The following is a 24,748-nucleotide window of genomic DNA, read 5'->3' as shown; positions in this document are numbered from 1 at the left end:
AGAATGGCTCTTATCCAAAGGACAAGAAATAACAAGGGTTGGCAAGGATGTGGAGAAAAGGAAACCCTTATGCACCATTAATTAGAATGTAAATCGGTACAACCACTGCAGAAAACAATATGAAGGTTCCTCAAAAAACTAAAAATAAAACTACCACATGATCCAACAATTCTACTTCTCAATATTTATCTGAAGACTAGGAAAACACTAACTCAAAAAGATATATTCACCCCACATATTCAATAGGCCAAGATATAGAAGCAGCCTAAGTGCCTACTGACAGATGAATAAAGAAAGTGTGGTATATACATAGAATGGAATAGTATTCAGCCATAAGAAAGAATGAAATCCTGTCATTTGCAACAAAGATAGACCCTGAGGGCATTATACCAAGTGAAACAAATCAGACAAAGAAAGAAAAATTCTGGATGATCTCACTTATATGTGGAATTTGAAGACAGAAACAAAAAATCAAGCTCATAGATACAAACATTGGTGGTGCAGAGGCAGGGGTAGGAGTTGGCAAAATAGGACAAGGGGTCAAAGGTACAAATTTCCACTTACAAAATAAATAGGTCATGAGGAAGTAATGCACCAAGTGATGCCTTTGGTTAATAATATTGTATTGCATATTTGAAAGTTGTTAAGAGAATACATCTTAAAAGTTCTCAACATATGAAAAACATTTTGTAACTACATATGGTGAGTACATATGTAACTACATAATTAAGGACACTATTGTGGGGATCATTTCACAGTATATATAAATACTGAGTCATTATGTTGCATATCTGTAGCTAATGTGATATTATGTGTCAATTATACCTCAATTAAAAATGTATAATAAAAATAATAATTGAATAGCAAAAATCATTTAATAGCAAAAAACCCTTAATGTCTTTGACAGTATAATTAACTAAACTATTTAATATCATCAATGGAATACTATAAAAGCATTAAAACCAATATTGTAGAATGGTTGGCAACATGAAAAGCTGTTAATAAATAACAAAGTTATTGTTTTCATTTATACATATTTTTCACTGAGGGGTGTCTGGATAGCCCAGTTGGTTAAGCGTCTGACTCTTGATTTCAGTTCAGGTCATGATCTTAACAGTTCATGAGACTGAACCCCACATCAGGCTCTGTGCTGACAGCATGGAGCTTGCCTGAGATTCTGTTTCACTCTTTGCCCCTCCCCTGCTCACACACACACACATATACCCTCCGTGTCTCTCTCTCTCTCTCTCTCAAAATAAATAAATAAACATTTAAAAATATTTTTTACTGAATTGTACAGTTTAAAGGGGTGAGATTACAGTATGTGAATTAAAAATATTCTTCTGTGGCACACATTTAGAAAAGTAAAAAAAAAGTTAAATGATGGCAAAATATATACCATGCTAACACGAATCAAAAGAAAGCTGGGGAAGATATAATAGTTCAGATAGAGCAGATTTCAGAGCAAGGAAAATTATCAGGGATAAAATGGAGGTATTACATATTGATAGATTCTATAAGAAGACATAACAATCTTAATGGGCATGTGCCTAAACACAGCACTAAATCATCTGAGGGAGGTAAAACTGAGAGAACTTAAAAAGAGGCACAGATGAATCCACTATTAGATTTGGAAACTTCCTTGAACAGATGGCTTGAGCAGGCAGAAAATCTGTAAGGACATAGTTGAAGTCCACAACACCATTAGTCAACTAGATAATTGACACCTATCTACTACTTCATCCAACAGCGGAAGATTATACAGTCTTCTCAAACTCAAGCTCAAGCTCACATGGAATATTTGCCAAGATAGACCACAATCTGGGCCATAAAACATACCTTCACAAATCTAAAAGAAAAGAAATCAGGGCACCTGGTTGGCTCAGTCAGTTGAGCGTCCGTCCGACTTTGGCTCAGGTCATGATCTCACAGTTCGTGAGTTTGAGCCCCACATCAGGCTCTGTGCTAACAGCTCAGAGCCTGGAGCCTGCTTTGTATTCTCTGGAGCTTGTTTTGGATTCTGTGTGTCCCTCTCTCTCTGCCCCTCCCCTACTCATGCTCTGTCTCTCTCTCAGAATTATAAATTTTTTTTTTAATTTAAAAAATAATAAAATAAATAAATAAAAGAATAGAAAGCATACAATGTCTGTTTCAGACCACAGTGGAATTAAACTAGATATCAATAAAAGAAAGATAGCTTGAAAATATCAAAATACATGGAGATTAAATAACATTTTTCTAAATAATATACAGCTCAAAGAGAAATTTAAAAATATTTTGAACTAAATGACAATACACCTTATCGAAATTTGTGGGATGCAGTCAGAGCACCTGGGTGGCTCAGTCAGTTAAGCATCGGACTCTTGATTTCAGCTCAGGTCATGATCTCACAGTTCCAAGGGTTCCAGTCTTGGTGTCAGGCTCTGCACTGGCAGCACAGAGCCTCTTGGGATTCTCTCCCTCTCTCTCTGCCCTTCCCCCACTTGTGCTAACTCAAAATAAACTTTATTTTTGGTTTTTTTAATGTTTATTTATTTTTGAGAGACAGCACAAGCGGGAGAGGGGCAGAGAGAGAGGGAGACACAGAATCTAAAGCAGGCTCCAGGCTCTGAGCTCTCAGCTCAGAACCCAATTCACAGCTTGAACCCACCAACAATGAGATCATGACCTGAGCTGAAGTTGGACACTTAACTGACCGAACCATCCAGGTGCACCAAAAAATTAACTTTAAAAAAAATGTGGGGGTGCCTGGGTGGCTCAGTCAGTTAAGCATCTGACTTCAGCTCAGGTCATGATCTTAGGGTTCCTGAGTTCGAGCCCCGCGTCAGGCTCTGTGCTAACAGCTCAGAGCCTGGAGCCTGCTTTGGATTCTGTGTCTGCCTCTCTCTCTCTGCCCCTCCCCCATTCACACTTTCTCTCTCAAAAATAAATAAACATTGAAAAAAAATTTTTTTTAATTATAAAAAAAATTGTGGGATGCAGTGAAAACAGTGCTTAGAAAGTAATTCATAGCGTTGAATATACATATTAGAAAAGAAGATCTAAAATCAATAATTTAAGTTTCCACCTTGGGAAACTAGATCAAGAATAACAAATTAAATTTAAAGTAAGCAAAAGAAAAATAAATCAGTAATAAATATATTTTTAATAAGTACATTTGCAAAAAAGTATAATCTTTGATTATATTTTCAAATATTTGGGGATGGGACCATTTTGTCATTATCTTATCCTATAAGTCTCAATAAATATAAATTCTAAAAAAATTTTCTATAAATTCTAGAAATGTTAACTTTAACCAGATAATATGAAGGGTCGTTTATAATGAAAACAACCAACTTTTTACTTATTTTTCAGATCTTAAGTGAGAGGAGAAAAAAATGTCTCCAAACATTCTGTGCTTCCTTTTATCATATAGTAAGAAATATTACTACAAAGTATATCTCTTCCTTATCTGTCAGGTCATTCAGAGTTAATGAAATGCTTAAATGAATCTCATCCCAGGTGCCTACAAATATATTTTTGGTTCCTATTTACTGATCTTTGTTTTATACAGGTTCATTTTTAAATCATTCTCAATTGATTTTTTAGTTGGGAATATGAATTCTAAAATAATCTTAAAATCAGTCTTTCTCATATACTAGAAACATTTGTAAATGTGTCCTCTATTGCATCAATATTCATCTCTATTAGTAGTACTTATTTCCCAACATACAAACAACCTTAATATTAAAAAACATTTCAGAGTAGAACGTTATTATATGAGATCAAGTTATTGTTCTCCAAAGGAAAGATTAATCTATGGTTAGTAAGTTATAGGATTAAATGTAGAACATTATTTTTTAATTTTTTTAAGAACTAGCATTTCTTAAAAGTATTTTTCAGTTATTCAAACTATTTAATTAGTCTGTCACATAGCCCAATCAGTGTGAAGAAGTGAGGATTCTTATGCAACATTTAATTTTATTTATTACTGATTGCATACAGTATAACTAGAATAACACAAATTCCCAGGCCTGATTAGTATACCTCTTAAATCTTATCTCTGCAACTATGGACCCAGATAATTACACTGCCTACCAAGGAAAACTGAAAACCACTGCAATTGAGAACTCCTCCTATACCTACTTAAAAGTCTATGTACCAAGTGCTGCCAATTTTAAATATGACAATTAAAGATGAATACAGGCACTTTTGTTCCTTTTAATATTTTGATAATTTTGCAATTACTTTGTAAAATGCACATATAAATGTGTATATCAACAAGTTAAAATAATAATATAATGTTCAAAGGCAACACATTACAGAAATAACACATAAGTACAGCAACACATTACAGAAAGCATCAGAACTACAATTACAGTTTCAAAGATGTCCTGTAGTTAAAAACAAATCAGGATCATTAACAGTAAGCCTAGTTTGTATGGACAAAAGTACTAATTTTAAAGTTATTATACATTTTTAATCACACTATAAAAACTATGTCTTTATGAAATATAATGCACATCAATAATAAGTCTCATCTTAATTCCCAACTTTTCCATTTAAAAATATTGGGAGCAAATAATTGCAGGGTAACTATATGAAGTTATAATTAATGAACATCTAAATTAAATACTGAAAAGTAAAAACTCTTTATTTTGTATGTTTATTTCCTTTTCAAATGGATATTTGATAAATATTTTAAAGAAATTTTCTTTTTTATCTTATTTTTCTATTTTTAGCGTTTATTTATTTTTGAGATAGGGAGAGACAGAGCATGAACGGGGGAGGGTCAGAGAGAGAGGGAGACACAGAATCTGAAACAGGCTCCAGGCTCCGAGCTGTCAGCACAGAGCCTGACGCAGGGCTTGAACTCACGGACCATGAGATCATGACCTGAGCTGAAGTCGGACGCTTAACCGACTGACCCACCCAGGCGCCCCTTAAAGAAATTTTCAAACACAATGTTTTCTGTGTCAGTGACCTATAGGCATTACACTTAGTCACCAGAATTTTAGATGCTAGGTATACAAATATATTGTTATTTTAAATAAAAAGTATATTAAAACATAATATATAACATAACATCATAACCTGATGATCAGGTTTGTTACAGTACCTTATTTTGTAAGTGTTATGACATTATTAACTAAGTTGAATTCTGGACACTAGACTCCAGAATTACCACAAAATTTGCAAGTAAAATAAAATCACAAAAAAGGGGCGGGGGCACCTGGGTGGCTCAGTTCGTTAAGTGTCTGACTTCAGTTCAGGTCATGATCTCACAGTTTGTGAATTCCACCCTCGACTCTCGCATTGGGCTTTGTGCTGACAGCTCAGAGCCTGGAGTCCACTTCAAATTCTGTGTGTCTGTCACTCTCTCTCTCTGCCCCTCCCCTGCTCTTGCTCTGTTTGTCTCTCAAAAATAAATAAACATTTAAAAAAAAATTTTTTTTAATTTTTTAAAGGGGGAAATAAAATTTTTTTTCAAAAATCTAACTATAAGAAATACAACTAGTAATATTTTATATCTATTGTGGTTGTAAACTATTTTTAGTTTAGAATGTCTACAATATATTTAAGCCCATCAAAAATATAGCAATTATATTTTAAAAATACTTTTATTTGGCCAAATAGTTCATGGAGACAATACGGCTTTGATGAAGACTTGCCATGATTTTACTTCACACACAAAATGTACTTTGAAAATTAAGAAAAGATTCTAGTAGAACAGTCAGAATATTACTAATCTCCTGGCAAATGAAAATGGAATCCAGTTGGTTTGTAAGTTTACATAAAAAAAAACACTGATTCCTTAAAACATTATATTTTTGTGGTAAATTCCACATTTCAAATGACATAAAAAATTATTTGGAACAATGAATCTAAGATGCACTTGGAATCAAGACATCTTATTTTCTGTCCATTAAATGTATTTGCTTTCTAAAATTTAGAAGGCTGTATATTTCTGTTCAAAATTTTTAAAAAAGCTTTTGTGAAAACACCAGTTTTCAACTTTTAATTTGATTCCAGGCTTGCATACTGTAGAACTATAAGCCTTTAAATACCAAAAGGTGATGAACCAGAAGATGAATATAAAACAATAAAAACTAATTTAAAAATCTAGAAAAACATCTGCATAGAAAACATTTCCTAAGAAATCACATAAGCAAGAATGGAATGGAGTAAAATATTTAAAGTACTGAGAGAAAAATAAAAGCAAAGAATAAAGATTCCTCACTTATAAAAATCAGGTTCTTTACAATCATGTTAATGACTGTATTTATTTAAAATGTTGTATTATTTAAAACGCTTATTTAATTAAATATATAACTCAGTATTATTTCTCTAGCACCCTGATCCTATCTTAATCAAATGTCCAAATAGCCTCTGACAATTTCTTCTTTTTCTTTTCATTTTATTTAAATTCAAGTTAGTTAACATACAGGGTAATGGTTTCAGGAGTAGAATTTAGTCATTCATCACTTGCATATAACACCTAGTGCTCATCCCAACAAGTGCCCTCCTTAATGCCCATCACCCATTTAGCCTATGCCCCACCAAATACCCCTCCAGCAACCCTCAGTTTGTTCTCTTAAGAGTCTGTTAATCAAGAATGTAATAAATTCAACATAAAGCAAAGAAAAATATTCTTGTAAGACACAGAATATTTGCTACTTAGATTACACAGAAGGTCAAGAAAGAAAAATCTTTTCTATAGTAGGCAAAGGAATGAACCAATAAATACAGAAAGTCAGCCCATCAAAACAATACAAGTGTTACTACAATTTTAGTACATTTCATCACCTCTTTTCAAACCCAAGTACTATAAACCATGGCAAGTAAAGTTTACTTCCAAATTTGCTTTTATTTTGCTTTTTCTAACACAGCAAGTTTGAGAGTATCCATGAGATCAAAATAATTTTTATATTAAGATGTTATTTCTCTTAACATTTTTACTCATGCTCATCATTATTCTAATCAAGTGAGTCGGTAATTAATTATTCAAAAATTTCTCAATTTCAACTTCCAACATATAAATATTGATAGTTATAACCCACATAAAAGTTCTTTGGAGTCCTCAATAAGTCTCAAGATTGTACACGGGTTCTGAAAAGGAGCAAAAAGATGGGAAAAAAAGGCCTGAGAAACACTATTGTATATATATTTTTACAGTGTATATGTATATATAAAACCACTGCTATAAGACAAAACTACTTTCTCTTTGGAACACCAAAGCATGTAGACAGTGGTATTAGTCTGTCCCAATTACTTAGTGTAATCTCCACCATTCATGTTAATTGTGACTTTTAATCAAAGTAACTTCTATTTCTTTTTTGTTGTTCATATCACATTTGTTTTTTTTTCTTGAAAAGAAATAATTAAACTGTGTTTATTTGTCAATGGCAAATAAAGAAGAAAGGAAGGAAGGAAGGAAGGAAGGAAGGAAGGAAGGAAGGAAGAAAGAAAGAAAGAAAGAAAGAAAGAAAGAAAGAAAGAAAGAATGAATTCAGAGGAAAAAAAACCCCACTGACCTAGAATTCTGTACGCTATGAAATTATCTTTCAAAATTAAGGAGAAATAAAAGACTTTCACAGGGAAACAAACATTGAGGAGATTTGTTGCCAGTAGACCTACCTTACAAGAAATGTTAAAAGAAGTTCTTTAGAGAAAAGGAATGTAATTTGTTCAGAATCTCAGATCTACAGAAAGCAAGGAAGAACACTGGGAAAGAAATCAGTGTATATAAAATAAAAATATTTTATTTTTCTTATTCCTAACTGATCTAACAGATAAAAGTTTTTCAAAATACTAGTAGCAAACTGGTATTATATATGTGAATGCTTATATATAAGTGAAATTAAAAGCAGCAATGAGGGGCACCCGGTTGGCTCAGTCTGTTAATCATCCGACTTCAGCTCAGGTCATGATTTCAGGGCTCATGGGTTGGAGACTTGCATCAGGCTCTGTGCTGACAGCTCACAGCCTGGAGCGTACTTCAGATTCTGTGTCTCCATCTCTCTCTGCCTCTCCCCCTCTCCCCACTCAAATAAACATTTTTTTAAAAGCAACAATTATATAAGAGACAGAAGGAATTGGGTTTATCTTCTAATAATAAGGTACTTAACACTAGGTGGGAAGGGGTATAGTGTTATTTGAAAATGGAACTGAATTAGTTATAAATGTGTATTGCAAACTTTAGGGTAACCACTAAAAATGGTAAAATAAGAACTATAATCAATATGCTATGAAAGAAGAGAAAATGAAATCATATGTAGTGTCCATTTAAAACCAAAAAAGCATGAAAAGTGAAATACAAAAGATAAAAAACAAAGAATAATGGCAACAAATAGAAAATAGCAATGGATATTGCATATATTAATCCAAATATATCAATAATCATTATGAATGTCAAAGGTCCAAATGAACCAATTAAAAGAGACTGTCAAATGAGATTAAAAAAAAAAAAAGACCCACCTATATGTTGTCCACAAAAAACCCAAATGAAAGGTAAAGACATATAAAGTAATAAAGATCTATCATGCTGACACAAATCAAAAGAAAGCAGGAGTAGCTATGTTAACTTCAAACAGAACAGTCTTCAAAGCAAGGAAAGTTATCAGGATAAAGACAGACATTACATAATAATAATGAGGTCATTTCTCCAAAAAGAGATAGCAACTGATAAAGTTTATACACCTAACAAAAGTGAAGCAAAACTGATAGAACTTCAAGAAACAGATGAATGCACTATCACAGTTGCAGACTTCAACTCTGCTATCAGAAATGGACAGATCTAGCAGACAGAAAATCAGTAAGAACATAGTTACACACAACAACACCATCAATCAACTGGATATAATTGACAACTACAGACTACTTCATCCAACAACAGCTGAATGTATATTCATCAAAAGCTCACATAAACATTACCAAGAGAGGCCACATATTGAGCCTCAAATACAACTTCAGAAACTTAAAAGAATAGAAATCATACAGTATCTACCCAGATCACAATGGAATTCAACTACATATCAATAACAGAAAGATAGCTGGAAAAAACAAAATATGTGGAGATTAAATAACACATTTCGAAATAACACATGGGCCAAAGAATATCTCAAGAGAAATTTTAAAATATTTTAAACTAAATGAAAATAAAAACACAACTTATCAAAATTTGTGGGATGTCACAAAAGAAGTGTTTAGAGGGAAATTTATAGCACTGAATGCATACATCACAAAAGAAGAAAAATCTAAAAGCAATAATCTAAACTTCACCTTAGAAAACTAGAAGAAAAAAAAGAGAGCAAATTAAATCCAAAGTAAGCATAAGAAAATTAATAAAAATTACAGGAGAAATCAATGAAATTGAAAATAGAAAATCAACAGAGATAATCCATAAAACCAAAACCTGCTCTTTGGAAAGATCAATAGTATAAACAAGCCACTAGCCAGGCAAAGAAAAAAAAAGAGAACACAAATTATTAGTATCAGAAATTAAAGTAAGGACAATACTACAGATCCCATGGACAACAGAGGTATAATAAATTAATACTATGAATAGCTCCACGTGCAGAACTTGATATCCTACCTTAAATGAACCAATTCCTTGAAAGACACAATCTGCCAAGACTCACACAAGAATAAATAATCTGAATAGGCATATATTTATGAAAGAAATTGAACCTATAATTAATAACTTTTCAAAACAGATAGCCTCAGGCCCAGATGAGATCTTTGGGGAATGCTACCAAAATTTAAGGAAGAGATTATACTAATTCCCTAAAATCTCCTTCAGAGAATAGAAGCAAAGCCTAACTCATTCTATGAGGCCAGCATTATCCAAACCCTATGGCCAAAGACATTACAAAAATGGAAAACTACGGGGGCGCCTGGGTGGCTCGGTCGGTTAAGCGTCTGACTTCGGCTCAGGTCATGATCTCACGGTCCGTGAGTTCGAGCCCCGCATCAGGCTCTGTGCTGACAGCTCAGAGCCTGGAGCCTGTTTCAGATTCTGTGTCTCCCTCTCTCTCTGCTCCTCCCCTGTTCATGCTCTGTCTCTCTCTGTCTCAAAAATAAATAAACGTTAAAAAAAAAAAAATTTAAAAAAAAAAAAAAATGGAAAACTACAGATCAATATTTCTCATGAAAACAGATGCAAAATTCCTGGAAAAAAATTAGTAAATTGAACAATGTATACAAAGAATCTACCAAGTGGGATTTTTCCGAGGTATGCAAGTCTGGTTCAACATTCAAAAACCAATTAATGTAATCTGTCACATTAACAAGCCAAAAAAAAGAAAACCACATGACCATTTCAATAAATGCAGAAAAATCATTTATTCAAATCCAGCTCTATTCTTGAGAAAAATTTTCAGTAATCTAGGAATAGAGGACAACTTCCTCAACTTGATAAAATATCTATAAAAATTCTACAGCTAATCATACTCAACGGGAAGAAATTTGCTTTCCCAATAAGATCAGGTCCAAGCAGGAATGTCCCATCTCATCACTGCCTTTCAACATCATACTGGAAGTCTTAGCTAGTTCAATAGGACATGGAAAGGAAAATAAAGATATACAGATTAGGAATGAAGAAATAAAATTGTGTTTGTTCACAGATGGCATGATCATTTTCTATATAGAAAATCGAAAAGAATCGACAGAAAGAAAGAAATTAAGAAAAGAAAAAAAAACCTGGAACTAGTAAGTGATTATAATAAGATTGTAGATACAAAGTAAATACACAAAAGCCAATCACTTTCCTTTATACCAGCAATGCACAAGTTAAAAACACAGTACTATTTACATTAGCACCCCTCAAAATGAAATATTTAGGTATACATGTAATAAAATATGTACAAGAGGAAAACAAACAGTTGATGAGCAAAATCAAAGAACTAAATAAATGGAGAGAGATTTCATGTGCATCGACAGCCTTAATAGGAAGACTCAATATTGAGATGTCACTTCTTCCCAGTTTGATCTACAGATTAAATGCAGTCCCATCCAAAATCTCAGCATATTATTTTATCAATATCAACAGACTGATTGTAAAGTTTACACAAAGAGGCAAAAACCTACAATATCTAACACACTATTCAAGAACAAAGTTGAAGGAATGATGCTACCAGACTTCAAGACCTACTATAAAGCTATAGTAGTCAAAAACAGTGTAGCGTTGTCAAAACAAAAGAAATTAGACCAATGGAATATAATAGAGTCTGGAAATAGAAATATAGTGAACTGATCTCTGACAAAGAAGCAAAGACCATACAATGGAGCTTCAACAAATGGTGCTGAAACAGTTGGACATCCACATGCAAAAAAAAAAAAAAAAATGAATGTAGACAGACTTTACACATTCAGAAAAATTAATTTAAAATGGATCTATGACAACGCAAAACTATAAACTTCCTAGAAGATAACCTAGAAGAAAATCTAAATGACCTTAGGTATAATAATGACCTTTTAGATACACCACCAAAATCATAATCCATGAAAGAAATATTTTATAACCTATACTTCATTAAAATTAAAGGCATAGAGAGATAAAAAACAAGAAACAGACTCTAAGAGAACAAACTGATGGTTACCAGAGGGAGGTGGGCGGGGAGATGGTTGAAGTAGGTGATGGGGATTAAAGAGTACACTTAGACCAATGAGCACTGAGTAATGTAGAGAATTGTTGAGTCCCTACATTGTACACCTGAGACCAATATAACACTGTATGTTAACTATACTGGAATTAAAGTTAAAAACTTAATGAAAAATTATTTCCCTTAAATAAAAAAAATTAATTAAAGACATAATTTGCAAACAGTAATGTCAAATGAATAAGAAAACAAGCTACACAATGGGAGAAAATATTTGCAAACGATACATCTGATAAAGGATTTTTATTTAAAATATATAAAGAACACTTAAAACTAAACAATAAGGGAAATAAACAACCAGATTTTAAAAATGGGCCAAAGACCTTAACAGATACTTCACCAAAAAAGATATACAGATGTCAAATAAGTACATGAAAGCTGTTCCTCCTCACATGTCATCAGGGAAATGCATATTAAAACAACAATGAAATAACATTACACACCTATTAGAATGGCCAAAATCCTGAACACTGACACCACAAACTGCTGGCAAGGATGTGTAGCAACAGAAACTGTCATTCATTGCTGGTAGGAATGCAAAACAGTATAGCAACTTTGGAAGACAGTTTGGCCGTATCTTATAAGACTAAATATACTTTTATCATAAGATCCAGTAATTGCACTTCTTGATATTTATCTTTTGCCATATGAATGTTCATAACAGCTTTATTCACAACTGCAAATATTTGGGAACAACCAAGATGTCCTTCAGTAGTTGAAAGGATAAAGTGTGGCACATCCAGATAATGGACTATTACTCAGCACTAAAAAGAAATGCTTATCAAGAATGAAAAGACATAGTGTACCTTAAATGCACACTACTAAGTGAAAGACATCAGTATGAAAAGGCTCTGTAGTATAGGATTACAACTATATGGCATTATGGAAAAAGCAGAACCATGGAGACAGTAAAAAGATTAGTGGTGGCAGAGTTCACGGGGCAGAACACAGATTTTTAGACAGTGAAACAATTCTGAATATTATAATGATGAACACATGTCATCATACTTTGTCCAAACCCATAGAATATACACCAAGAGTGAAATTTAAGGTAAATTATGGACTTTGGGTGATTATGACATGTCAATATAAATTCATCAACTGTAGCAAATGTACCATTCTGGTGGGGGATGTTAATGACAGGGTAGGCTATGCACATGTGACTTATGTGGGAGTATATTGGAAATCTCTGAATTTTCTTCTCAATTTTTCTGTGAAACTAAAACTGCTCTAAAAAATAAAGTCTTAAAAAAATAATAAAGGAGGATGTCAAATAGAAGTTTGGGGGATAAAATTTTTTCCTTGGTCCTCCAGAAAGGTGAGAAACGTGAGGGTTCCTTCAACAGGATACAGTGGGAAAAAAATACTTTATTTGGCTAGAACACGCTAGCCAAATAAAGAAATTCAAATAAATGGAAAAGTAAAAAGATATTTTTGCTTATACTGCATGTCAGAAAGAGCAGGAGGAGGAACAGTGGTTGTGCAGAGAGATGAAACACAAGGAATGGAAAAGATCAGAGCCCTAGGGTGAACTGATCAAACCATGCACCAAGAGAATCGTGGTGCACAATCTAGAACCCTCTTCATTTAGTTTCAGTTTCTTCTTGTGAAGGAAAAAAAAAATGTTTGGAAACAAAATTAATACTCTTCTCTACAACTTCCACACAACAGTCATAGTTATGCCCATAGTAATAGGAACAACCTGACTGGAATTAGCTCTAAACAAGCATAGGCATCTTATTGGGGTGACGGTTGCACAGCTCAGTAAACTTACTAAAAATCATTAAATTGTTCACTTACAACAGGTTAAGTCAATGTCATATAAATTATGCCTCAGTAAAGTTCTTTTAAAAATTTATCTCACTCTTCTTTACGGTACTTCTTCAGATACTCTCTACTCTCCTCCCACACAAAAAAAGCCCAAATGTCTCCACAAAATACGATTTTTCAACTATTATATAGCTCAGTTTGTCTGACATCCCTTTAAAAATGTGGAATCCATGATTAAACATGTCATTTCCAATGTGTTTTACTTATAAAGAATTAATGGGTTTACTACTTAGCTGTGTTAGCATATTTTATTGTGGTTACCGTACCTTATGACTATTTAAACAACCATATCACACTGTTTGATTATATTAAACATAAACTTAAATCCCTAGATATTTTTACCCCCACAATCTACTTCCAACGAAATTACTCCCACTAATATGGTATTCAATATTTTTTCATTTTTACTTAAAAATTAATATTAATGAACAGTTGAGAAAAAAAACAGAAAAGAGGGAAGAACAAAAACCATAGTTGATAAGGTGGTATATTTACTTCCAACACATTTTATATGAATAATTTAATCATATCAGGAAAAAATAATATTGATTTCTATGGCCATCCTTTCCAGGTCCCAAGAATGCTGTATTTAATACTCTATGTAATACAATCTATTACATCAGCCTGTTCTAGTCCCTTCACACTTCTCATTATCCAAAATTTTCTTATTTGGTCACATTTTCATTGTTTACCTTGTTACTATGCACAATCCTTGAACTTCACCTTTCTTCCCCTAGGATCTCATCTAGTTCAGTAGTTTAAAATTAATTCCATTAACTCTAACCCAACCTTAAAGTTATCCCTCTGGAGAGGTCTGTGAACTGCATAATCACAGGCACATAGCCTCACACTGTCTCTAACTCTGAGGACTCAAAAAATTCTGTCTCCAGCCCAGACCTCTCTTATGAACTCTGGACTCATATGTGTAATGCCTACAGACACATACACACACAAACTTCCATTACATATGCGTGACATACACATATACCTATATATTCTACATGTCTAAAAGCAAACTCTGGACTCTCCCCACTACTCCACCAACATTCCCCATCCGCAGTCTTTCCCATCTCAACTGATAGCTGTTCTATCCTTGAGGTGGTCAGTCTTGACCCCTCTCATTCTCTAACATTCCACAACCATATCATTAGCAAATTGTATTGGTTGTGCCTTCAAAAATATGTCCAGAATGTAATCAATTTCTCAGCATCCCCACTGTTACCATCGTTGCCAAGCCTTCACCAACTCTATCCTTGCCCTACCCTCCACTATAGTCTATTTTCACATTTCTGAGTGATCTTTTTAGACATAAGGCAAGTCACATAAAAACTCTGCAATGGCTTCATTGTACTCAGTATAAAACAAAATCCCTTCTTTAGGGGTTTTTCACCTCTCTGATCTTTATCACTCCCTTTTGTTCACTCTCACCTCACTCAAGTCGTATCATATAAATGTTCTTAATGTTTTGTTTTTATTAACAACACAAAACTTCTAAACGGCAAAACTATGAAAGAGTAATCTCCATTTTTACTGAAATGTACCTTAAGTACAGAATTAAATGCAGAGTGAAGTCTTTAGAAAAAAAAACAAACAAAACAAAACAAAAAAAAAAAACTAAGTTAAGTTCATGGCAAGAACTTATAGGGCCTTGAATGCCCACCTGTGTTACTGATGAAGGCTTTAGGAAGACAGGTTTCTAAAATAAATCAAACTGCATGATGTGGTAGATGAGTTCTGGGTTTGGGATTCAAGTAGCGTGCTTAAATCTCTTCTACTGATCGTGAGCCCTTGACTGTTAGCTTCTCTGTTTCTTAAAATTGTTGTATGTAAGCATGAATAGGTTCATCTGTAAAACTCATTATAAACTTGTGCTTTACAAAAGAAATACTTACAGGTATCTACCAAAATGCATCTAATAAGTCTGACTTATTCCCAGTAATGTTATTTAAAGTTCTTGATCAATCCACATATACAACAGAATGACAGCTGAAGCAACCAAAACCACGAATGTTAAGAGACCTGTTGCAGACTGAATTTTATACAATGGACAAAAGCCTATGAAGTGAACTCAAAACTGAGAGGGGTGGAGAGGCTCACTTACTAAGAAACACAAGGGCAAAGAAGCCACAAACCTAAGGTTCCTTAAGAGAATATAGATCTTGAATGTTGACACTGTACATCTGGATCTGGATTTGGGGCAGATTGTTTCAGATAACAACCCTGAGGGAGGAATTAACTATAAAGACGTCTTTGGGAACTGCTCCCGGCTAAAACAAATCTGAAACAAATCACGAGTTGAAAGGACGAACCACCTTTCGAGGGAAAGCTGGAAGCTAGGTTGTACTTTTGTCTTCTCAGCGGGTCAGTTCTAGCAATTTTATCACTCAACCCGAATAACTCACCGGGTCAACAGGGCTGCAAAGCCTTATGAGTTGGGAACAAGAGGCCCAGACCCGGCACAGTCCGACAAATCACTAGGTGGCCATCTGCTCCAGAGACCGTTGCTAGGGAAACAAGGCAAGGCTCTGCACTCTGTCCCCCAGGATTTTCTCCCGGCAGGCCACCGCTCTGGGGGCGTGGTTACGTGAGTGACGCACGTAAGGGGCGGAACAGAGGCAAACCGGACCCAGGAACGGGTTACATTCTGAGGCGCATGCGTGCTGCGCCAGCCGGAGGATACCTGGAAGATTTCAGCTGGTCTCGGGGAAAGTTTTGCTATGGCTGCTGCAAACGCGCTCTTAGGCGTAGCTCTGCGAGAAGCCACCCAGCGAAAATTGCAGAGGTTTTCAGAACTGAGAGGTAGCAAAGGGGGAACCCCAGCTTTCCCCGGCAGTGGACAGGGAGGGAACTTTACGTGCCGGGAAATTTGCTGGACTATCACTTCCGGTCTGCTCACCTTCGGCTTTATAGCTAATAACTCTGCTTGATTTTTTTATTCTTCTGTCACTGCCCTTTCTTTGCGTCATGTTGTTACTTTATTTTTTTTTTTTTTACTTTATTCTTAGTAACATGTATATATCAAAACAAAGGAGGAGAAAGAAAATTGTTCTGACTAGTGAGGCTATCAATCCAAGTTACACATTTGGTTAGCCTATTAACAAACGTTACTTTAGATAAATCTAAACTGTCTAAAGCTCAGTATTTGACCATTACAAATATTATTTTAGCCTTCTCCAATCCCCTTGCCTACTTCACCAATCTGTTGCATGCTATGAATGCATACTGAGTAAAAAACAAGACATGGAAAAATTATGGGTCAAAATTTAAAAGGGGAAATTTGTATCAAATAAAATTTTTTAAAGACTGTGCTATTTGTCATTCCTTATACAACTATCTAATAAAATTAGTCATTTTTGGTGAAGTTTCTGCATTAAAAGTATAAATAATAAGATGTTTAGGATTAATAGATTCTGGCTGACAAAAACTGTTAACTAATTAAAATCTTTATTCATCTTTTTTACCAACAAAGAGCGTCAGTTTAGTCTGTTTTTAAATGAGTACATCAGGGACTTGGGAACTTTTCTGTTATGCAGAATTTTAGGTCATACTTCAAAGCCTTTGTAAACTTGCATGGCTCATCTTCAGGTAATAAAAAATAAAGTACCTGAATTTATAAACAATAACATTATAGGAATAGATCCTTGGGTTGAATCTTACTCAGCCAACAAACACTAAGTGGTCCTAATATGTGAAAATTGCTTTTCACAGCTGGAGATTCATTTATTCATTTTTTTTTAAGTTTTATTTATTTGGGGAAGAGAGCACGAGCAGGGGAGGGGCAGAAAGGGAGAGAGAATCCCAAGCAGGCCCCGCATTGACAGTATACAGCCTGACTGGGGGTCATCCCATGAACCTTGAGATCATGACCTGAGCCGAGATAAAGAATCCGAGGCATAGCTTACTGAGCCATCTAAGCACCCCCGTTTATTCTTTTTGTCTCCTCTTCTTATTTAGGAATTGAGGTAATTTTTAGCAAGGCAAGAATACTTCTCTTAATCAAGAAACATAGCAACTTTCAGAATATTTAAATAAATGGACTGTAGACCATGAAAGGAGCAAGTAATCTAAAAGAGGGGAAAATGCAAAATATGTGAACAATCTTAAGTAGAAATAGTTTGAATCAAACTACCTAGCCACTAATTATTCTGTAATTCTGAAAAGAAGTTAAGTGTATGAAGATAATTTTTCATTTTTGTTTCTAATAGGCAAATTTGTAATAGCTAGAGATTTCTGATACTCATTTCCTTGCTTTTTCACACAGGCAAACCTGTGGCAGCTGGAGAATTCTGGGACATTGTTGCAATAACAGCAGCTGATGAAAAACAGGAACTTGCTTATAAGCAACAGCTCTCAGAAAAGCTGAAAAAAAAGGAGTTACCCCTTGGAGTCCAATATCATGTTTTTGTTGACCCTGCTGGAGCCAAAATAGGTATGCTATATATAATCAGATTTATATCATAGGTTCTGAACAGAATGATTGCTGAAGAAAAGCTTTCCTATGGCTCACAGTTGATGAGCCCTATATCTTTCTACCCATAGCCTTTCCAGGCTTTAAAAATTTAATGTAAATTTACTATTTTTTAAGAAAAAGGCATAGTAACTGCACATTGTGACTTACCATGAAAAACTTGCAGAATGTTATTAAGAAAAGAATATTATTTGTTTTAATAAAATTTACTTGGTAATGTTAAATATTCTTTTGGACTTTATCAGTAGGGTTCTTAAGGTCCCTCCTAACTCCATAGTTTGTTCAGAGATTTACATGAAGGTTGCAAATCAGCACTATATACACACACATATATATACACACATATATGTGTGTATATACACATAAGGCATAGCTGACTTAAACTGGGTTTTGAAAGTAGTATCTATGATATTAGGCCATTATATTATATATATATATATATATATATATATATATATACACACACACACGTGTATACACATATATATGTGTGTGTGTGTGTGTGTGTGTGTGTACATATATATATATATATATAATATAATGGCCTAATATCATAGATACTACTTTCAAAACCCAGTTTAAGTCAGCTGTGCCTTTTGACCTTGATTGCAAGAAAATATGTGCTATTTTTCTGGAGGCTATTTTCCATGTGATACTTAAAACTAAAGCCCCTGATACCATATGGGATATTTATATCTGATACCAGCATTGTTCTAATTAACCAGTGTTTTAATCCTCACAATGGTGCGGTCAGTACTTTAATAATTCCCATTTTATAGACGGGAATCTGAGGCACAGAATGTTAAATAACCTGCACAAGATAACTAGTAAGTGTAGTTATGTTTAAGATGTATTTTAGGACACCAGGTCCTAAGAAAATTTTTTCTGAGTTTGTTTGTTTGTTTGTTCATTTATTTATTTATTTATTTATTTATTTATTTATTTAGAGACCATGAGCAGGGGAGGGGCAGAGAGAGAGAGGGACAGAATCCCAAGCAGGATCCCTGATACCAGGGCAGCCCCTGGGGTGGGGCTCAAACTCAGGACCCTTGAGATCATGTCCTGAGCCATTATGACCTGAGCCAAGGTCAAGAGTCTGACACTTAATCGACTGAACCACCCAGGTGCTCCTCTAAGAAACTTCTTAGAAAGGACATCTAACTCAAATCTTTGGTTATGTCATGTGGAGGGGGAATTATTTTAATGGGTTTTTCAGTTTGTGACTCCAAATGAATGTGTATACTTAGAGTATTCCACTGTTGCAGATTACCTAATTTATCATTTTTTCTTTGTTTTAATTACTGTTTTCAAGAGAAGATTATAATCTCATCATTTATTACCAAGTGCTGATCTCTGGGTTTCATTTCCAATTGTTTATTTATTTAAATGCTGTAAAATGTGTATTTAACTTGATTCTTTTGCCTCTACCTTTGCTCTCTGCCTACTTAATTATAGCTAAAGGCCATATCCTCAAAGTTATAACACCAAACCTTACCATAATAACAAATTTTCAGTAGGTTTCTAAGAAGTAAGTTGTGGTTTTACTTTCATTTTTAAGGAAATGGAGGATCCACACTTTGTGCCCTTCGATGTTTGGAAAAGTTATATGGAGATAAATGGAATTCTTTTACCATCCTATTAATTCATTCTGGTAAAGTTACACATTTTCTTTTTTCCAATTTACATTTTACCTTTGATATCTTAGGGACTTTTTTCTACCTTGCAAATACTTTCCTTTTTTTAAATTTTTGTCTTTGAAGTTACTCTTCTTTGAAAATAAATATTTCATGTTTTTCTTGATTATTTTAAAGTTTTAAGCAGCATAATGTTTTTTGACAAATTTATCTTTTGGAATGTATATAGAAAATTATTTACCGAAGATAGAACTCATCAAAATATGAACATTTCTCAGTAATGCTTTAAAAGGAATTGTTGTAGGGGAGAGGCTGGTTTAGCACTGTGATTTCCAGACTTTACCAAAACCTTCTATCATGCATTTTTATGTGATTATTGGTGGCAAAAGTCTTTAATGCTTAAAAGAATTTAAAAATAAAAGAAAAAGTGGTGACAAAACATGGAGATGACAAAAAAGTATGTAAGAGGAAGAGTCACACACAAAAGAAAACATTATAAAACAGAAAAATAGGAAATAAATAATCTCAGAATAAAGATTGTTTTTTTTTTTTAGTTCCGTAAATGTAGTTGTATGAAAATCTTGGTTACATGAAAACCTCCACTCTTCTCTACTGGGGGCTGATGAAAACTTTATTATGGACTGGCACCAGTCCAGGAACAGATATTTTAGAACTACTCATCTATATGACTTCCAAGGCATTTTTCATTTCTTATAGTTTATATACAGAACAACGATTCTTTGTAAAGATAATACCAAGTGAAGCATCCAAGTTGTGATTTTAAGACTAACTCTAAAAAAGTAGAAAAATTCAAATATATAGCTTTATTCTGGAACCAATATGATTACCAATTAATAAAAATTAAGTTAGACACTCAAAATACATAGTTAGAGGCAATTCTTACAATTCTAAACTTAAGTTTTGGCTAGTCTTTGGAAAAGGAAAAAAGTGGAAAGCATTAACTCTCATTTGCTGAACAACATACTCTGTTGCCAAGTGCTCTACATAAAAGAAGATAAAGCAAGTATTACTCTTCATTTGCTGATTTGGAGTAAACCCAACGATAAGCAATTAAAAAGTGGTGAACCAGAGTTTGAACCTATTTTTGTCTACTCTACTATGTAATGTTGCCTCTCATTATAATTAGTTACATAAAAATGATGTAAGCTATTTAATGTACTTAAGAGAACATGCTTTTCAAGGAATTAAGAAGTCATAAGACTCATTTTAGAGGGAAAAAGCCTGTTCAAATGAAAAACAAATATACATTTTAAAATGCTTTTAAGTAAACGCACCTTTATTTCCTTTGAGTGGATGTAATAATTTGAGGAAAGACACAGCATCTGGTAATTACAGTTTAATAATTATATTTTGGATTGGTGTATTAGTTTTTTTGTGACTTTTTTCCCCTCTATGAAGTGCGTACCAAATGTGGGAGTTTAAATGTCGTGAAATTTACTGTTTGAAATGTAGATATAAGACCATGTTTTAGCCCATGGTCCTGTTTACTAGTTGTGCAGTTGATTCAAAACAATTCGCAGCCTCTGAAGTATAATAGAATTCTTTCTTAATCTAAAATTGCATTATATCAAATCACTTGAGGAGAATTGTTCTTTGAATTTGTAACCTGGAATTTACTATTCTTTTCTGAGTTACAGTAATGCATTATATACATTAAATATCTTTAGAGATATTTTGAGTTGTCACTGATGCCCCTGGGTTTTTAAAATCTTACAGTCTTGTAAACATTTTAAAACAGTTATTTTGTTTAATTTTATATAGGTGGTTACAGCCAACGCCTTCCAAATGCAAGTGCTCTGGGCAAAATTTTCACTGCGTTACCTTTCGGTAACCCCATTTATCAGATGTTGGAATTAAAACTAGCCATGTACATTGATTTCCCCTCACATATGAAACCTGGGATTCTGGTTACTTGTGCAGATGATATTGAACTTTATAGTGTTGGAGAATGTGAGTTTATTAGATTTGACAAACCTGGCTTTACGGCTTTAGCTCATCCTTCTAGTTTGACTGTTGGTACCACACATGGAGTATTTGTCTTAGAACCTTTTAATTATTTAGCATATAAAGACCTTGAATACAGGTGTTGCCATCGTTTCCTTCATAAGCCCAGCATAGAACAGATGCATCACTTTAATGCTGTGTGTAGAGCTGGAAATTTTTCTCACCAGGACATGGCTGGGGGTGACACTACCCCTCTTAAATTAGAGTCTGAGTATGTCTACACGGACAGCCTATTTTACATGGATCATAAAACAGCAAAAAAATTACTTGCTTTTTATGAAAAAATAGGCACATTGAACTGTGAAATTGATGCCTATGGAGACTTTCTGCAGGCTTTGGGACCTGGAGCAACTGTGGAGTACACCAGAAACACATCAAATGTCACTAAAGAAGAGGCAGAGTTGACAGACATCAGGCAGAGAATATTTCATCTTCTGAAAGGAACCTCATTAAATGTTGTGGTTCTTAATAAATCCAAATTCTATCACATTGGAACAACTGAAGAATACTTGTTTCATTTTACTTCAGAAAGCAGTTTGAAGTCAGAACTTGGCTTGCAGTCCATAGCTTTTAGCATCTTTTCTACAACACCAAAATGCTCTGGTAACACATCCTGTATCATTCAAAGTATACTGGATTCAGGATGTTCTGTGGCAACTGGCTCAGTTGTGGAGTATTCTAGATTGGGACCTAATGTTTCAGTTGGGGAAAACTGCATTGTTAGTGGTTGTTCTGTCATAACAGAAGCTGTCCTGCCTGCAGATTCTTTTGTGTGTTCCTTAAGCTTGAAGATGAATGGATACTTGAAGTATTCAACTATGGCTTTTGGAGTGCAAGACAACTTGAAAAGGAATGTTAAAACATTGTCAGATATAAAGTTACTTCAATTCTTTGGAGTCTGTTTCCTGTCATGCCTAAATATTTGGAATCTGAAAGTTACAGAGGAACTGTTCTCTGGAAACAAGACATGTTTAAGTTTGTGGAATGCTCGTATTTTCCCAGCTTGTTCCTCTTTGAGTGATTCAGTTACAACATCCCTAAAAATGTTAAATGCTGTACGGAACAAATCACCATTCAGCTTGAATAAGTATAAACTGTTGTCCATTGAAGAAATGCTTATCTACAAAGACGTAGAAGACATGATAACTTATAGGGAGCAAATTTTTCTAGAAATTACTTTAAATAGAAAACAGTTCGATTTAGAGGCATCTTAAATATTATATATACCTTACCTTTCTTGATAGAGCAAGATTGCAAATAGAAGAGTTTTCTGTAGGCTTTTGTTTGTTTTACTGAAGTGAATTAATGAAAATTACATTAACGTAATCGCTATAGCATAATATTAATAACAAAATCAAACATTTTTGATGAAAGAATATTTCAAGGCTGTAAGTTCAGAAAAGGGTTTTTTTGATATTACTATTTTAATTTTCTTTTAATAAAAACGGGTTTGTGGAGCATTGTTGTGTTCATATAGCACACAAGAAGTTTTAAATGATTTTCTAAACATACCTTTCTCCATCTTCTTTTTGGGCTTTGGTTTCAGTACAGGTCTACGTGTTAATTGGCATAGTATTAGTATAGTAGTATACTATGGTATATACTAGTAGTACAGTAGTAGAACATAGTAGTCCTGATGAACTGATAAAAATGGTATACATACAGTAGGGTCTTCAAAGAACACTGTAGGAATTGAAATACTTTTTTGGAAACAAATTCATAGCTTACAAATTCAGATGAAAACAATGCTTCCAATATTGTGATTATTTAATTAATAAGTAATTAGATAGAGATAGCTCTGGAATTGATGATAAAAATCTATCTCATTTATTGCTCTTGCCAAAGTGAAACTAAAAGTGTTTATGTGGTATTTTACCTTATAAACTTGGACATATGTTTCTATATCTTAAAATTTTCCTAAATTTCCATCCATACAAAAGCATACACATACACAAAACTCAAATATCTGTATGTGGAAAGCGGTAGGAATAATTGGGATTCATTGATAATCATAAAAGTTTATTTGGGGCATTATTTGCAATCTCTTTTTAACCCCTTTAATAGAACTATTAAGTTACCAGATGGGCTGGTTTTGCTTTCTTTTTCTTACTTTTTGCCCTTGTACTGGTGATGATACTGAGAAGCAATAATTGACCGAAAGGTAAGCAGCAGGAAGGAGGCAGAAAAATTAAAAAATGAGAAAACTTACTGATGATAGACAGCTTCAAGAAAATAAAAATAGACTGGAATCTCAACTTATGTGCTGCTATTTTGCTATAAGCATGCACATGAAATGTCTTTATGTCAAAGTCTGATAAAAATTAGAGAAATGATTTGTCAATTTTGTGTTTTAACATGAATAAACTGAAATCTGAACTAGTCTGTGCTTCTTTTGTTTATATATTAATATGTCAATATGAAAATAACTGGTAAACCACAAGTGGCTTGCCTGCCACCCTTATTAGGCTATTTATGTGTTTCATTTTGGTTTGGGGTTTTGTTTTATTTTCTTTTAAGGTTCTTCCCAAGGAGGAAATACAGATACATGATAGCTACTCTTTAGCATTTACTGATTTACTTGCAGAGTTTTCAGAGGATGTTGTATGTCTGTTATTGATTAAATGTTTAATACTGTATTTCACCTAATGTAAAGTGCCATCAGTTATTAAAAATTACTGTTATTTTATGTTCCACTAAAGAGAAAACACTACCAAGAAAAATGTGAATCAATGCTTCCTTTTTTCCTTGGAGTTTTTATATTTATTTATTGAAAATCCTTTTTAAATGCACTTAAATACAGATTTTTATTATTTAATCCTCTCACACATATAAAAGGAACAAAAAGTGACATATTGACATATAGTTAAGACTTTTCTAAAACTTTACATTCAGTTTCAAACTCTTCTGAAACACTTTTCAACCCAAAAGTTATTAATATCCATGTGCTTCTACCCAGTACCATGTTCTGTGCTATCAAAGGTATTGGTAAAGCCGTAAGCACAATGCTATCTGGATTGCCTCAAAACCGTCAACACCAGATACCTGTCCTGTAAGTTTTGATGCTGATTCTTTACTATTTGGCAAAATTTCAAAGTTGTATTTGTGCTGTAGTGTAATCATTTGTCTCTCTAGAAGGTAGGTGGCTTCTATTC

General features: G+C 33.7%; 2 protein-coding genes across 7 annotated transcripts in view; one reads left to right on the top strand and one right to left on the bottom strand.

The window, feature by feature from the left end:
- The window catches only part of LRRIQ3 (leucine rich repeats and IQ motif containing 3), a 220,676-nt gene extending 204,674 nt beyond the window's left edge, over positions 1-16,002 (bottom strand). For all 3 annotated transcript variants that reach the window (XM_053893954.1, XM_019448882.2, XM_053893956.1), the window contains exon 1: positions 15,872-16,002. The gene's annotated coding sequence lies outside the window, so the exon portion shown is untranslated. The remainder of the gene's footprint in view (positions 1-15,871) is intronic.
- An 85-nt stretch (positions 16,003-16,087) lies between these two features.
- On the top strand, positions 16,088-23,975 carry FPGT (fucose-1-phosphate guanylyltransferase). Of its 4 annotated transcripts, XM_019448880.2 has the most exons (5): positions 16,159-16,268; positions 16,939-17,054; positions 17,731-17,898; positions 19,496-19,588; positions 21,354-23,975. In XM_019448880.2, the coding sequence occupies exons 2-5, from the start codon at positions 16,997-16,999 to the stop codon at positions 22,808-22,810; spliced, it is 1,776 nt and encodes a 591-aa protein (XP_019304425.2). In that variant the 5' UTR covers positions 16,159-16,268; positions 16,939-16,996; the 3' UTR covers positions 22,811-23,975. The 4 variants fall into 4 exon arrangements, with proteins under 4 accessions (XP_053749924.1, XP_019304424.2, XP_019304426.2 ...); XM_053893949.1 differs by lacking the exon at positions 16,939-17,054 and having other exon boundaries at positions 16,088-16,268; positions 22,171-22,337; XM_019448879.2 differs by lacking the exon at positions 16,939-17,054 and having other exon boundaries at positions 16,090-16,268.
- Positions 23,976-24,748: the final 773 nt, after the last annotated feature.

This window comes from Panthera pardus, unplaced genomic scaffold, assembly GCF_024362965.1.
Source record: "Panthera pardus isolate Hobbes unplaced genomic scaffold, ASM2436296v1 HiC_scaffold_11, whole genome shotgun sequence".
NCBI classification, from domain to species: Eukaryota; Metazoa; Chordata; class Mammalia; order Carnivora; family Felidae; genus Panthera; species Panthera pardus.
This window is presented reverse-complemented; position numbering and strand designations above follow the sequence as displayed.